Here is a 13927-nt window from a genome sequence, read left to right on the forward strand (position 1 = left end):
AAGTGGCACTGTGGCTCAAGTGGTAGAACACTAGCTAGCCTTGAGCACAAAGAGGCTCAGGGACAATGCTCAGGCCCTGAGTTCAAGCCCCACAACTGGCCAAAAAAAAAAAAAAAAAAAACAATTGAGTACTTCAACAACATAACTGATGAAGGGATATTTCTCAGCTATGAAAGCTGAAATTATCTTCACGGAAGTGGCGCTGTAGTTCAAGTGGTAGAGCGCTTGCCTTGAGCTGAAGAGCTGAGGGACAGCACTCAGGCCCAGAGTTCAGGCCCCACGACCGGACCCCAAAAAAAAAATTCATATTTTAAAAAGAAAAAATTGAATTCAGAGATGGTGGTTCACAGCTATAATCCCAGTTACTCAAGAGGCACAGATAGGGAGGATTACAGTTTGAGGCCAGCCCAGGCTAAAAATTAAAGAGGTCCCAAATCAATCTATAAAGCCATACATGGTGGCACATACCTGGGATCTCAGCTGTACACCAAGCCATAAGAACACCATGATCTGAGGCTAGTACCAGACAAAAACATTAGTACCTACCTGAAAAACAAGTAAGAAAAAGGGTTGGGGGCATGGTTCAAATGATAGAGCAGCCTGCCTAACAAGCACAGGACTCTGAGTTCAAACTCTAGTATAGTCAAAAAGAGAAAAAAAAACTGAAAAGAAGAAAGTAAGCCATAGAGATTCATAGAATATCATTAAACAAGAAAATAATTTGCATTATGAGTGTTCTGAAAAGGAAAACGGGCTTATAAAACCAATTCTAACAAATTAACTGGGAAAACTGAACACATCTTGGAACATATATGGACATCCAAGAAGCTCAATGGATCCCTTGTAGACTCAACCAAGAAAGATCCTCTTCAAGGGATATTATGGCCAAACTGTCAAAAGTAAAAGACAAAGAGGGGAAAAAAACCTATAAACAGGAAGGAAAAACTATCAGGTCATCAGGTCACATATAAGGACATCTCTATTAGATTAACAGCAGACTTCATTGCAGAGAGAACTGTGGGAGGGAGGGAAAGAGAGAGATAGAGACAGAGGAAGAGACAGAGAGACACACACACAGAGGGAGAGAGACAGAGACATATAGAGAAAGAAAATGGAATGATTAATTCAAAATGTTGACCAGGCCTGTAATCTGAGCTACTCAGGAGGCTGAGATCTGAGGATCAAGGTTCAAAGCCAGCCCAGGCAGGAAAGTCTGTGAGACTCTTATCTCCAATAAACCATCAGAAACCCAGAAGTGGCGCTATGGCTCAAGCAGTAGAGCACTTGCCTTGAGCTGAAGAGCGCAGGTACAGCGCCCAAGCCCAGAGTTCAAGCCCCATGACTGACAAAAAATAAAATAAAATGTTGACCAGGCAACTGTGGCTCACATCCATCAGGAGGCTAAGATCTAAGGACTGAAGTTTGATGCCAGCTGGGACAGAAAAGTCTGTGAGACTATTACCAATTAACCAGGAAAATGCCAGAATGGAGGCATGACACAAATGTTAGAGCAGCAGCCATAAGTAAGAACACAGAGCAAGAGTTGAGACCTGAGTTTCGAAGCCCCAGTACCACAAACACATAGAAAAATCAACAAATGGACCTAACAGACATTTGCAGAACCCCTCTTCCCAAGCCACCATATACACATTCTTCTCATCAGCACACACCCATTCTCCCCATTTTAGACAACAAAATATCAAAAATTTTAAGTAAAAACTAAAATGTTGCTAGTGGCTCATGCCTAGAATCCTAGCTATTCAAGAAACTGAGATCTGAGGATTGCTGTTTGATGCCAGCCTGTTCAAGAAAGTCTGAGCCACACTTCTTTCTAATTAACAAGAAAAAAAGTTGCAAGTGGAGGTGTAGCTCAAGTGAGAATGCCAGCTTTCAGCTGAAAGTTAAGCAAGTTGAAGTCCCAGTATCAGCACATACACACATACCAAAAAATTAAAAATATTGAAATTATAGCATGTATCTTTGCTAAATAGAACAACAAACTAGTAATCAACAATAACTCTCAAAATTGTACAAATTCATAGAAATTAGACAATGATTTTTGTTTGTTATTTTGTTGGTCCTGGAGCTTGAACTCAGGGCTTGGGCACTGTCCTTTTTTTTTTTTTTTTTTTTTTTTTTTTTTTTTTGGTAAGTCGTGGGGCCTGAACTCTCAACTGTTGACTAGTACTCTACAACTTGAGCCTCAGCCTCACTTCTGGCTTTTTCTGCTTATGTGGTACTGAAGAATGGAACACAGGTCCTCATGCATGCAAGGCAAGGACTCTACCATTAAGCCACCTTCCCAGCCACTGGGCACTGCCCTTGAACCTCTCTGTGCTCAAGGCTAGCACTCTACCACTTGAGCTACAACACCACTTCTGGCTTTTTCCGTTTATGTGGTACTGAGGAATCGAACCCAAGGTTTCATGCATGCTAGGCAAGCACTCCTGCTAAGCCACATTCCCATCCCTAAACAATGTTTTAACCTCGCCTCTCTTCTCTCTTTCCATATTTTCTACTGCCCTTCTCTCTGCTCTCCCATTTGATTCTGGGGCCTAAGCCCAGGATTTTACAAATGCTTAGCAAGGGTTCTGACATAAAGCCACATCCATAAACCTTAAGATGTTATTTTTTTTGTTTGGGGGGGTTGTTTATTTTTTGGTCATGAGGCTTGAACTTGGAGTCTGGGCACTGTTCCTGAGCTCTTTCTCAAGTCTACCATTCTACTACTTTGACCCACAGCTCTACCTCTGTTTTTTGAATGGTTAATTCAAGATAAGAGTCTCATGGGAACTCTTCTGTCCAAGCTGACTTTGAACTTCAACTCTCAGATCTCAGCCTCCTGAGTAGCTAGGCACTCAGCTTTGAGATTTTTTTTTTTAATTTTAAAAAGCTGCATTTTAAACTGGGAGAATGTGAAGGGGTGACATTGTCCAAAAAGAAATGTATTCTTTACCTGACTTATGTAACTGTAATCCCTCTGTACATTAAGTTAAAAAATTAAAAGAAAAAAGTGCATTTTAAATCCAACACAAAGTAATAAGTATGATTAATGTTTGTATGCAAGCTGGTACCACCTGAAGGATTTCTCAAAAGTCCTAATAAGTAATTTTCAATACAAGACAAGGAGGTTTTGAGGAAAAAAGAAGAAAACCATAGACCAAGGGCTACAAAAAAAGTTTAAACAGTCTACAATCATTCCATAATGAGACAGAAATAGGCATTCAAATAGTATTGAATGAGTATACAGAATAACTTATTCAACATATATAACTCACAATCTGACATTTTTTCTTTTTATCCTATAGGTCTTTTAACCATTTCTGAATTACTTTTTTTTTTCTTTTTAAGCTATTTCCGAAAAAAATTCCAGGATGCCAGTGCAGAAATGTGGAATCACTATGGAAAAGGGAGATTTAAGCCAGAAATATGCACAAATCCAAACTCAAGCACAGCTGCCTTTGCTAATGCAGCCCGGGTTGCAATAATGAAAGAAAAGGATTTATTTAAATTTCTTGAAGAACTCAAGAGTAAGATCCATTTGTCTTCCCTGTTAGTTTATTTGGACCACGCATGGTGGTGCATTCTGTAATCTCAGCCACTAAGGTGAAGATTGGAGAACTGCAGTTTAAGGCTAGTCCAGACAAAAAGTCTGTGAGACCCTCATCTCAACAAATATTCTAGGACTAGTGTGGAATACATCTGTAATCTCAGCTACATGGGCAGTTTAGGTAGAAGGATCACAGTCTGAGGCTGGCTTTGGACAAAAATTTGAGACCTTATGTAGTGATAGAGCATCTGCTTAGCACGTGATAGGTCCTCAGTTAAAACCCAGTACCTACCAAAAAGAAAAAAAGATGTATTTGCATATGACTGGTCAGAAATACTACAAGCCAAGGTCAAGACCTAAGCTCCTGACCTAACTCCTCAGACACCTAGGTGAAGCCTAGAGTTATTAGTTGAATATGAAGTGGGAGTAAGAGAGCAAAAAGAGAACAAGATCAACAAGGAGAATAGACAAAGAGCAAAATAGGCAACTTGTGTTTTGTTTGATTTTTTTTTTTGGCAGAACAATAGCTTAGTCCCAAAAACTTCACGCATGCTAGGCAAGCACTGAATCATTAACTAAACTATATGCCCAACCTTACTTGCTTGGAATTTGTAATGTAGCCCAGGGTGACCTTCACAACAAGATCCTCCTACCTCTGTCTCCCTAGTGCTGGGATTACAGACCTGCACATCACCATGCTTGGCTTAGTTTGAGTTTTTGAGGCAGGGTCTCATTGGTAACCCAGATCACTTGGAACCTCCCCTCAGCTGTCTTCATCTTTGTTTTCTTATTGCTAATTCTAAAGGCTTGTTCTGTTAACAACCTCAAAATCATCTTTCTCCTCCTTCCCTCCCCTCCCCTTTCTTCTCTGTCCCTGAGTTCTTTGGCTCAAGGCTACAGCTCTGCCATTGGTTTTTTTTGGGGGGGGGGGGTTCCCAGTTGTGGGGTTTGAACTCTGGGCCTGGGCTCTGTCCCTCAGCTCTTCAGCTCAAGGCTTGAGTTCCACCACTTGAATCACAGCACCACTTCCGGCTTTTTCTGCTTATGTGGTGCTGAGGAATCAAACCCAGGGCCTCATGCATGTGAGGCAAGTGCTCTACCACTGAGCCACCTTCCCAGCCCCGCCTCCCTTAGTTGTGTTGACTGCTGCTCATGCTTATAAGCATGAGCTACCATACCCACCTATTTACTTGTCTTTCATGGAAACTTTTTATGTTGTTAGTGATATCAGTTTTGTTTTCTTCTTTCTAGGATGCAATCTCCCTACAGATAGCCCATACTCAAAAGTACCCATCTTCCCTTTATTTCCTGATGTGGATGGGGTGGTGATGGGAAAGCCACCAAGGGACCTGCAGAAATTAGAAATGCTAAGGAGAAAGGAGCCTCTATGTTTCTTTGAGGACTACTTTTTCCATAAAAAAGACTGGAAATCACAGGTGAGACTTAGATTACATCACATTAATTTATATATTTAGATTTGTTTATGAGCCAACAGAATATCATGCTTTTATGAAAAAATACCTTTAGTCACTATATTTCATATAAGATTCTTGAAGTATGTTCCTCAACATAGGCCCAGATGTAAATATTTCACTTGTAAATAAGTCAATTTACTAAAGATTCCAACTCTCAGTCCTGGTTAGGACAGCTTCTATAAAAATAACAATAATAAAAGACCTGCACTGCTGCAGGGACTGGAAGCTGCATTTAAGATTCCCTCAACCAACCAGAACATATGGCTAACCAAATAATATGCAACGGGAGGGCCAAATCCATGCCAACACTGTTGGGGCCATGTTGTTCCTCCCTAGACCTCCCTATGGGCCCAGCTGTATCTTCTGGGCCATTATCAAGTTCTGGTGCCTCTCTGTATGGCTGTTCATTGACAGTTTTTGTTTTGTTTAGTTAGTTCTTTTAGATAGGATATGAAACCATGCTGGCATGGAATTTATTGTGGCCCAGACTGGTTTAGAACTGGTGATTCTCCTACCTCGGCTTCCTGAATGTTGAGATTATAGGAATGGACCACTATGCCTAGCTATCATCATGAGTTTTAAGTTCTCAAGGCAAGTATACCTGCATTTCTAGCTATTCTCTCAGGAAACTCTGGCTTCCTCCAAGGTTTTCCATAGGACTCTCAGCTTGAGTACAGGAATGAGATTTGTTTGGAATCAAGCTACCCTGCAAGTCATATCTGAGTTCCCAAGGAAAGTATTTAAGCCACAACCCTATCCATTTAATCAGAAGTTCCAATATCCAGCCAATGATGAAAAACAGTGATGAAGGGAAAGAAAATTGGATGTAGGAGGGGATATCAAGGCTGGCTAGTGCAAATTGAAAATATAGAGCCCCTTTATCAAAAATCATCAAGGGGAGCCAGGTGTGGTGGCACGTATCTGTAAATCTTAGCTATGTAGAAGACAAGGTAACATGGATGTGGTTGGAAACAAACAACCCAGGCAAAAATGCAAGACTCTTATCTGAAAAACTAAAATATATATATATAAAGACTGGTTCATGATTCAAATGGTAGAGTACTGCCTAATAAGCATAAGGTCCTGAGTTTGACCCCCAGTTCTGCAAAACTAATAAAACAATCAATGGGGCTCTGTGGTATAAAGTGCATGCTTAGCATATGTGAGGGCTGGGTTCAGTCCCTAGTAAAAAGAAAAGAAAAACCGGAGCTGGGAAGGTGGCTCAGTGGTAGAGCGCTTGCCTTGCATGCGCAAGGCCCTGGGTTCGATTCCTCAGTACCACATAAGCAAAAAGAAAAAAAAAGCCAGAAGTGGCGCTGTGGCTCAAGTGGTAGAGCGCTAGCCTTGAGCTGAAGAGCTGAGGGACAGCGCCCAGGCCCAGAGTTCAGGCCCCACAACTGGACCAAAAAAAAAGAAAAAAAGAAAAAGAATTTCAAGACAAACTGAAAAATAACAGTGCACGCTTATAATCCCAACACAGAGGAGGAAGAGGAGGAGGAGGAGGAGGAGGAGGAGGAGGAGGAGGAGGAGGAGGAGGACTGAAAGTCCCAGGAGACTACCTAATGAATTCAAAACCAACCTGGACTAGTAAGATCCTCTCTAAGACAGCAATAGCCAAATTCAGAGCCCTCCTAAATGTGAGGCCCAATGTCACTATACATAGGGCTTACATCTTGTGAGCTGGTCCTGGAGGAAGAAAAGTAAAGAGCGAAACTCTCAGGAGGGACAAAATAAACAATACAGAGAGAGACTCTAGCCTTAGAAATCAGGAAAAGCTCTCCCATACAGGATGAAAAAAAACTGGACTAAAGGACAGAAAAATCATAAGGTAGGAAGATTGTATTAAGAGAATTCAATGAAGTAGTTGAACTCAGAGCCTGAGCACTGTTCCTTAGCTTTTCATTCAAGGTTGGCACTCTACCAGTTGAACCACAGCTCCACTATAAGAGTCTCATGGACTTTCCTGCCTAGGCTGGCTTTGAACCACAATCCTCAGGTAGTTGGGGTTATAGGCATGAGCCACTGGTACCTGGCATATTAAGAAGTTTTGAAGAGCCGGGCGCCGGTGGCTCACGCCTGTAATCCTAGCTACTCAGGAGGCTGAGATCTGAGGATCGCGGTTCAAAGCCAGCCCGGGCAGGAGAGACTGTGAGACTCCTATCTCCAATAAACCACCAGAAAACCGGAAGTGGCGCTGTAGCTCAAGTGGTAGAGCGCTCGCCTTGAGCTGAAGAGCTGAGGGACAGCGTCCAGGCCCAGAGTTCAAGCCCCACGACCGACAAAAAAAAAAAAAAAAGAAGTTTTGAAGAAATACGATTAACAGCAGTGTTAGTCTCAAAGCCTAATTTTCCAGCAGCACTATGAGCTCTGTAAAAGTGTTAACAGTGAATGGAGAAAAGGAACATAAAGCAGCAGCTAATGAATGCCTGAATTAAATTAGGTAATACACATTTCTAAAATGAGCAGTAGATTCACATGACTTCCCTAGCCAGGAACAGGCAAAGACAGACTTTGGTTAGTGTGGCACACACCTACTCTGTGGCACATACCTTCACTTTTATACAGATTCTTGATTTTTCCTCTTTTGTTGCTAGAGATTGAACCTATACTTTACATATGGTTCCAACACCAGTAACAAATGGCTTAACAACAACCTAAAAGATCATATATAAATCCCCTCATAATTAGATAACATGTTTACTATGTTTCTCTTTTTGGTTTTTGTTTCTTGCTGTTTTTGGTGGGTTTTGTTTTTTGGTTTTTGGTTTTTGGGGGGGTTTTTTGGTTTTTAGTCTTTTTTTTGGTTTTTGGTCTTTTTGTTTTTGTTTTTGTTGTTTTTTTTTTTTGGTTTTTGGTCTTTTTGTTTTTGTTTTTGTTTTTTGGTGTTTTTTTTTGGTTTTTGGTTTTTGGTCTTTTTTCTCTTTTTTTCTCTTTTTTTCTTTTTTCTTTTTTTTTGTCAGTCATTGGGCTTGAATTCTGGGCCTGGGCGCTGTCCCTGAGCTCTTCAGCTCAAGGTGAGCCACAGTGCCACTTCCAGTTTTCTGGTGGTTAATTGGAAATAAGACTTTCTTGCCCAAGCTGGCTTTAAACCTTGATCCTCAGCTCTCAGCCTCCTGAGTAGCTAGGAAAACAGGCATGAGCCACCGGCGCCCGGCTCACTATGTTTTTGTTGTGTAATTCATGTATCCCATACCTTCTTTTAAAATGTGCATTACAGGCAGCACATATAAAGCCAGTGAGCTCTGCCTCAGGCTATCCAGATGAAATCCTTGCCATCGACCAATTATTCAAGAAAAAGCATAGTTGGACAGTGTCTGATGCCGTTGCTATTAAGCCGCAGGTGAGTACTCACTGTAGAAAGCCTTCCCAGAAAGCACTGGCAAAGGGCCTTCCACTTCAACACCACCTTATAAACCTACAGAATCTTTATTGGTACCTTGTCTTCAAAATGAGACAAGATAGGTTCTCATTTTTATCCATTGTAATAACATTTCTTTGCATAAACAAATAGATTAAAATGTCAAGGGTTATGATTCATCCTGTTAATCATTTATGAAGCTGCAGTCAGCATTATTACTGGGACATTCATTTGTTGTATGCTGGAAATAACAAACTAATTAAGGTAGTAAACCACAGAGACTGAGTGGTATACTTGGTGAACCATAATGTATGAATGAAAGCAGCATTATTGGTGCAAGAGCAAGAATATTAGTAGCTGACAGGCACTTCCTGTCCAGCACTGGGCTCTACAGGTATTCTACAGGTAAAGACTCATTTCATTATCACAACCTCCCAGAAACAGGCACTATAAAAATTCCTTCACAGGGCTGAGAAGGTGGCTCAGTGGTAGAGTGCTTGCCTTGCATGCATGAGGCCCTGGGTTCAATTCCTCAGCACCACATAAGCAAAAAGAAAAAAGCCGGAAGTGGGGCTGTGGCTCAAGTGGTAGAGCGCTAGCCTTGAGCTGAAAAGCTCAAGAGTTCAGGCCCTACAACGGGACCCAAAAAAAATAAAAAAACTAAAAAAAAAAAAATTTCTTCACAGAGCCGGGCGCTGGTGGCTCCCGCCTATAATCCTAGCTACTCAGGAGGCTGAGACCTAAGGATTGCGGTTCAAAGCCAGCCCAGGCAGGAAAGACCGTGAGACTCCTATCTCCAATAAACCACTAGAAAACAGGAAGTGGCGCTGTAGCTCAAGTGGTAGAGCGCTCACCTTGAGCTGAAGAGCTGAGGGACAGCGCCCAGGCCCAGAGTTCAAGCCCCACAACCGACCAAAAAAAAAAAAAAAAAATTCCTTCACAGTTCACAAGTATGCAGAGAACGATTAAATGATTTGCTCAAAGGCACCCAGCCAGGAAGTACCTATCAAGGATTATGAGCAGAATGGCTCCAAAACACACACCTGTAAGCACAACTCTGTGCTGCCGGTCTACTGTGTGCCCTGTCTTAGCAACATTGCTACCTTTTCAGAGAAAGACCAGGTGTTACATTATGCTACCTCCCTTTGGCATTTGTTACTAATGAGCAAACTCTCTACTTGCTTGCCTTTTACACACTGAATCTTCAGTCCTTGTGGCCATGTGTGCTCTTCTCTCTCTTCTCTTTCCTGAATTCCTCTAGTACTGACATGCCCAGCTTTCTAGTCTTGTGCTACTCATCTCACTGCATATGTATTTTATCCATTCATTTGTTCAGTAAATGGTTAGCCAAGAGTTCTGAGATGAGATAGCATGAGAGGAAAACACAGCTCCTAACTTTAGCAAGTTTGGAATGCACAAGGAAGTCACCAAGGAGGAAATGGACAGGAGTAGCACATTGGGATAAATAGGACTTTAGCACTTCAAAACTGCTCACAAAGGTTTGAGCTCATCATGCCATATCATGCAGTAGAATAAATGGAGGCTGAATAGAGCCAGAGGCTCAGTCCCCAGGTACCCAGACATAGCAGAACACTAGATCTCAGTGTCAGGTGAAGAAACAGCTAGGGAAAGTGTTTGGGCTATTTCAATATATCTTCCTGTTTCCCAGTTTGCCATCTATATAATGATAACCACTGAATTTGTTTGTTCCTAGCCTATACTTCTTTTCCTGTGCCTTATCTCACTGACCAACTTATAAATATTTCCCACTCTGTGCTATGTCTCATAACACATCAGACTTAACAAGTTCAATACCAATCACCATCTTCTGCATCAATCTGGCTCTCCCCTATGGACTCTGTGTGGTAGTTGTTGGGACCACCATAGACTTAGTCACTGTAGCTAAAAGGCCAGGAGGCATTCTGAACATAGGCATTGTTCCTCATTCCTCATACCCACCACAATCCAGCTTCTGTCTGGAGACTGTTCCCTTCGCTCTACCCTTAGTATCTTTGCCTTAGTAGAGGCTCTCCATGGCTCTTGTCTAGATAACAGCTTCCATCCTTGTGGTTATCTTCTCTGTAGCTGCTCTCCCATGACCATTCTCCACACTGCTCATGATCTAATCTGAAGATCAGAACATTGTCCTGGTTAAGAATAAATGCTTCAGGGCTAGGATTGTGGCTTCGTGGTAGATTGCTTACCTGCAAGTATGAAGCCCTGTGTTTGAGTTCTCAGTTCCCCATAAACAGAAAAAGCCGGAAGTGGCACAGTGTCTCAAGTGGTAGAGTGCTAGCCTTGAGCAAAAGAAGCTAAGGGACAGTGCCCAGCCCTTGAGCTCAAGCTCTAAGACTGGCAAAAAAGAAAGAAGGAAAGAAAAGAAAAGAAAGAAAGAAAGAATAAATGCTTCCCTGTCAGTGGTGGCAAAGTTTTTCAGTTATCCACATAACTGAGGGATTTGTCTCTCTTGCATCAGAAACAGTGGCTTACTAGAAGATAAATTTCAGAAACAAGGAAAGAGATATCCCCATCTACACTGATGATATCAATAACTTATGTCTAAGGTCCTGCTTCTTCTCCACCATTACTCCTTCCTTCCCACTTTAAACAGGACACTAAAGCCAGGCATCAGTGGCTCACACCTGCAATCCTAGGATTTCAGGATCCTAGGATCTCAGGAGGCTGAGATATGAAGATTGTGGTTCAGAGACAGCCTGGGCAGGAAACTCCATGAGACTCTTATCTCCAATTAACCACCAGAAAAAAAACCAGAAGTGGCACTGTGGCTCAAGTGGTAGAGTCCTTGCCTTGAGCTGAAGAGCTCAGAGACAGTGCCCAGGCCCAGAGTTCAAATCCCATGACCAACCAAAAAAAAAAAAAAAAAGACACTAGAAAACTATCTGAACCCTCCCCACCAAATCTAGCATGTTTACTGTCAGCCATTGTTTATGCAGCCTCCTCTCCCTGGAACACCTTCCAATCAGCACTCCCTCAGGTTTATCAAATCCTTAAGGACTTACTCAGCATATTCTTCCACTGGTTCTCCCTGCCCAAACTGAAATGGGTACCAATTATCCCAACACTGTTCCACCCTTCTTCGTGTGTGTGTGTGTGTGTGTGTGTGTGTGTGTGTGTGTGTGTGTGTGTGTGTGTGTGTGTGTGTGTGTGTGTCTCCTTTAACTGCTTTGCTCAAAGCTAGCACAAATCAAATGTATTTGAAGATAACTACAGTAAATGTCTGCTCTTGTTGCAGGTGAAGACAGCTACAGACACCTATCATTTAGGAATTGCTCTTGAACACCGGAAAGAAATGCTAAATCTCTGGCGGAAGATCCGAGGGGATCTGGTTGGATTAGAAAGTGGAAATGAGACCTTTTATAACACCTTTTCTACTTACACTTGGTCCTGGAATGTCTGCCAAGAACTACTTTCTGCTAAGGATTTACGGTTACATGATGCCTACATAAACAAAAATCTCTCCTCCAACAGCTCCACATTCTCTTCCTCATCAGATATCAGCGAAGGTGACATAGAGACTGGAAGAAAAAGAAAAAGGAAATGTTTCAAAGGGTTTCGACAATGAAAATTCTACATTTTTCTAAACAGCTCATCAAAAACTTTGTCATAAGTTATCAAAATTCTGATTTCTTGCTTTTGTCTAGCACATTCTTAGCAGATGGAATTTTGACATCTTTTGAATTCTGACCAGTAAAAAAACTTTACGTCATAAAATGATTATGCTGTCCTAAATTTGTATTAGCCAAGTAGATAGATAACATCCTTGCTAAAAATGCCAGTTGCTCTCTGCTGCCCCTACCTGGATTAAAACTGCCTCAGCAGAATTTCCTAAGACCCTTATGCATTAAGTTTCTGAGCTTTCGGTGAGCATAAATGGAATTAGGCTTTTTCAGTGTTCATGAAAGAGACCAGAGGCTAAGGATTACAATAACCTTTCAATTTTAGGGGTTATCACAGCCCCTCAGGACACTTGAAACCGTGCCCTGTTCTAGGGTATAGCTATGTAACAATGAACAGCTAAAATGCCTCTGGGTTAGTAATGGTTAATTAGAAGTATTGACTCAGTAATTCCATTTCTAGAAATTATTCCTAAAAACAACAACATGGATATATAAAATTACCTAGTTTCCAGGGTGTTTATCAGGTGTGTGTGTGTGTGTGTGTCAGTTGTAGGGCCTTAACTGAGGGCCTTATCACTAGCCCTGAGCTTTTGTGCTCAAGGCTATTGCTCTACCACTTTGAGCCACAGTTTCACTTTTCCAGTTTTTTGGTGGTTACTTGGAGATAAGAGTCTCACAGACTTTCCTGCCTGGGCAGGTATGGAACTGTAAAACTCTGATCTCAGCCTCCTAAGTAGCTAGGTTTATAGGTGTGAGTCATCAGCACCAACAGACTGGGTCTCACTGAAGACTATCTGGAGACTATCTGAAAGTAAGCTTAAAAAAGGTAAAACAAGCTGGGCACAGGTAGCTCACACCTGTAATCCTAGCTACTCAGGAGGCTGAGATCTGAGGATCATGGTTCAAAGCCAGCCTGGGCAGGAAACTCTGTGAAACTCTTATCTCCAATATACTATCAGAAAACCAGGAGTGGCACTGTAGCTTAAGTGGTAGAGCACTAGCCTTGAGCTGTAAAGCTGAGGGACAGCGCTCTGGCCCAGAGTTCAAGCCCCATGACCAATTTAAAAAAAAAAGCAAAACAAACTAGTGGTATGGCTCAAATGGAAATACTTGCCTCGTGTACACAAGGCCTTGGAGTCAATCCCAAATTCCACTAAATTAATTAATAAAGCAATACACAATACAGTTTGGTCTAAGACTACTTTAACTTAAAATTGTTACTTTCATACATTAAGAGTGATTAAAAGGATATAAAAAGGTATTAATGTATTAAAGTGTAAGACACAATGTTTTCTTGGTTTGTGTCTCCTAAATACTTTATGATAAACATATATTTGTTAATAAGAAAATAAGGTTTGATGATATAATCTCAGCCCTCAGGAGGTAAAGGCAAGAGATTCTGAAATTCTGGGTCAGCCTATGCTACAGAGTTGAGACCTTGCCTCAAAAAAATAAAAATAGTCCAGGCACAGGAGTTCATGTCTGTACCCCCTAGCTTCTCAGGAGACAGAGATCAGAAGAATCACAATTAAAAGCCAAACTGAACAAAAAGTTACTGAGAACTCATTTCAATCAACAAACTGGACATGGCAACATGTATCTGTCAATCTAGTTATGTAAGAGACCAAGAGATCATGGTCATCTGCCAGCCTGAACAAAAACAAGACACTATCTAGGGCTGGGAAGGTGGATCAGTGGTAAAGCGCTTGCCTTGCATGCTTGAGGCCCTGGGTTCGATTCCTCAGCACCACATAAGCAAAAAGAAAAAAGCCGGAAGTGGCGCTGTGGCTCAAGTGGTAGAGCGCTAGCCTTGAGCTGAAGAGCTGAGGGACAGCGCCCAGGCCCAGAGTTCAGGCCCCATGACTGGACCCAAAAAAAAATTTAAAAAACAAAAAACAAAAAACAA

The 13927-nt window shown here is 41.7% G+C and overlaps 1 protein-coding gene and 1 long non-coding RNA gene across 6 annotated transcripts in view; one reads left to right on the plus strand and one right to left on the minus strand.

Annotated features, from left to right (window-relative positions):
* Efcab3 (EF-hand calcium binding domain 3) overlaps positions 1-12096 on the plus strand; it is a 115575-nt gene extending 103479 nt beyond the window's left edge. For all 3 annotated transcript variants that reach the window (XM_070027700.1, XM_070027702.1, XM_070027701.1), the window contains exons 44-47: positions 3352-3530; positions 4802-4986; positions 8243-8365; positions 11637-12096. In XM_070027700.1, the coding sequence (XP_069883801.1) occupies positions 3352-3530; positions 4802-4986; positions 8243-8365; positions 11637-11966 (817 nt within the window). In that variant the 3' untranslated portion in view covers positions 11967-12096. The remainder of the gene's footprint in view (positions 1-3351; positions 3531-4801; positions 4987-8242; positions 8366-11636) is intronic.
* The window catches only part of LOC138830857 (uncharacterized), a 62716-nt gene that overhangs the window by 44633 nt on the left and 4156 nt on the right, over positions 1-13927 (minus strand). For all 3 annotated transcript variants that reach the window (XR_011373072.1, XR_011373071.1, XR_011373073.1), the window contains exon 4: positions 11781-11919. This is a non-coding gene — a long non-coding RNA (uncharacterized lncRNA). The remainder of the gene's footprint in view (positions 1-11780; positions 11920-13927) is intronic.

The sequence above is a fragment of the Dipodomys merriami genome, unplaced genomic scaffold (genome assembly GCF_024711535.1).
Source record: "Dipodomys merriami isolate MVZ:Mamm:240054 unplaced genomic scaffold, mDipMer1.0.p SCAF_19, whole genome shotgun sequence".
In the NCBI taxonomy this organism is placed as follows: Eukaryota; Metazoa; Chordata; class Mammalia; order Rodentia; family Heteromyidae; genus Dipodomys; species Dipodomys merriami.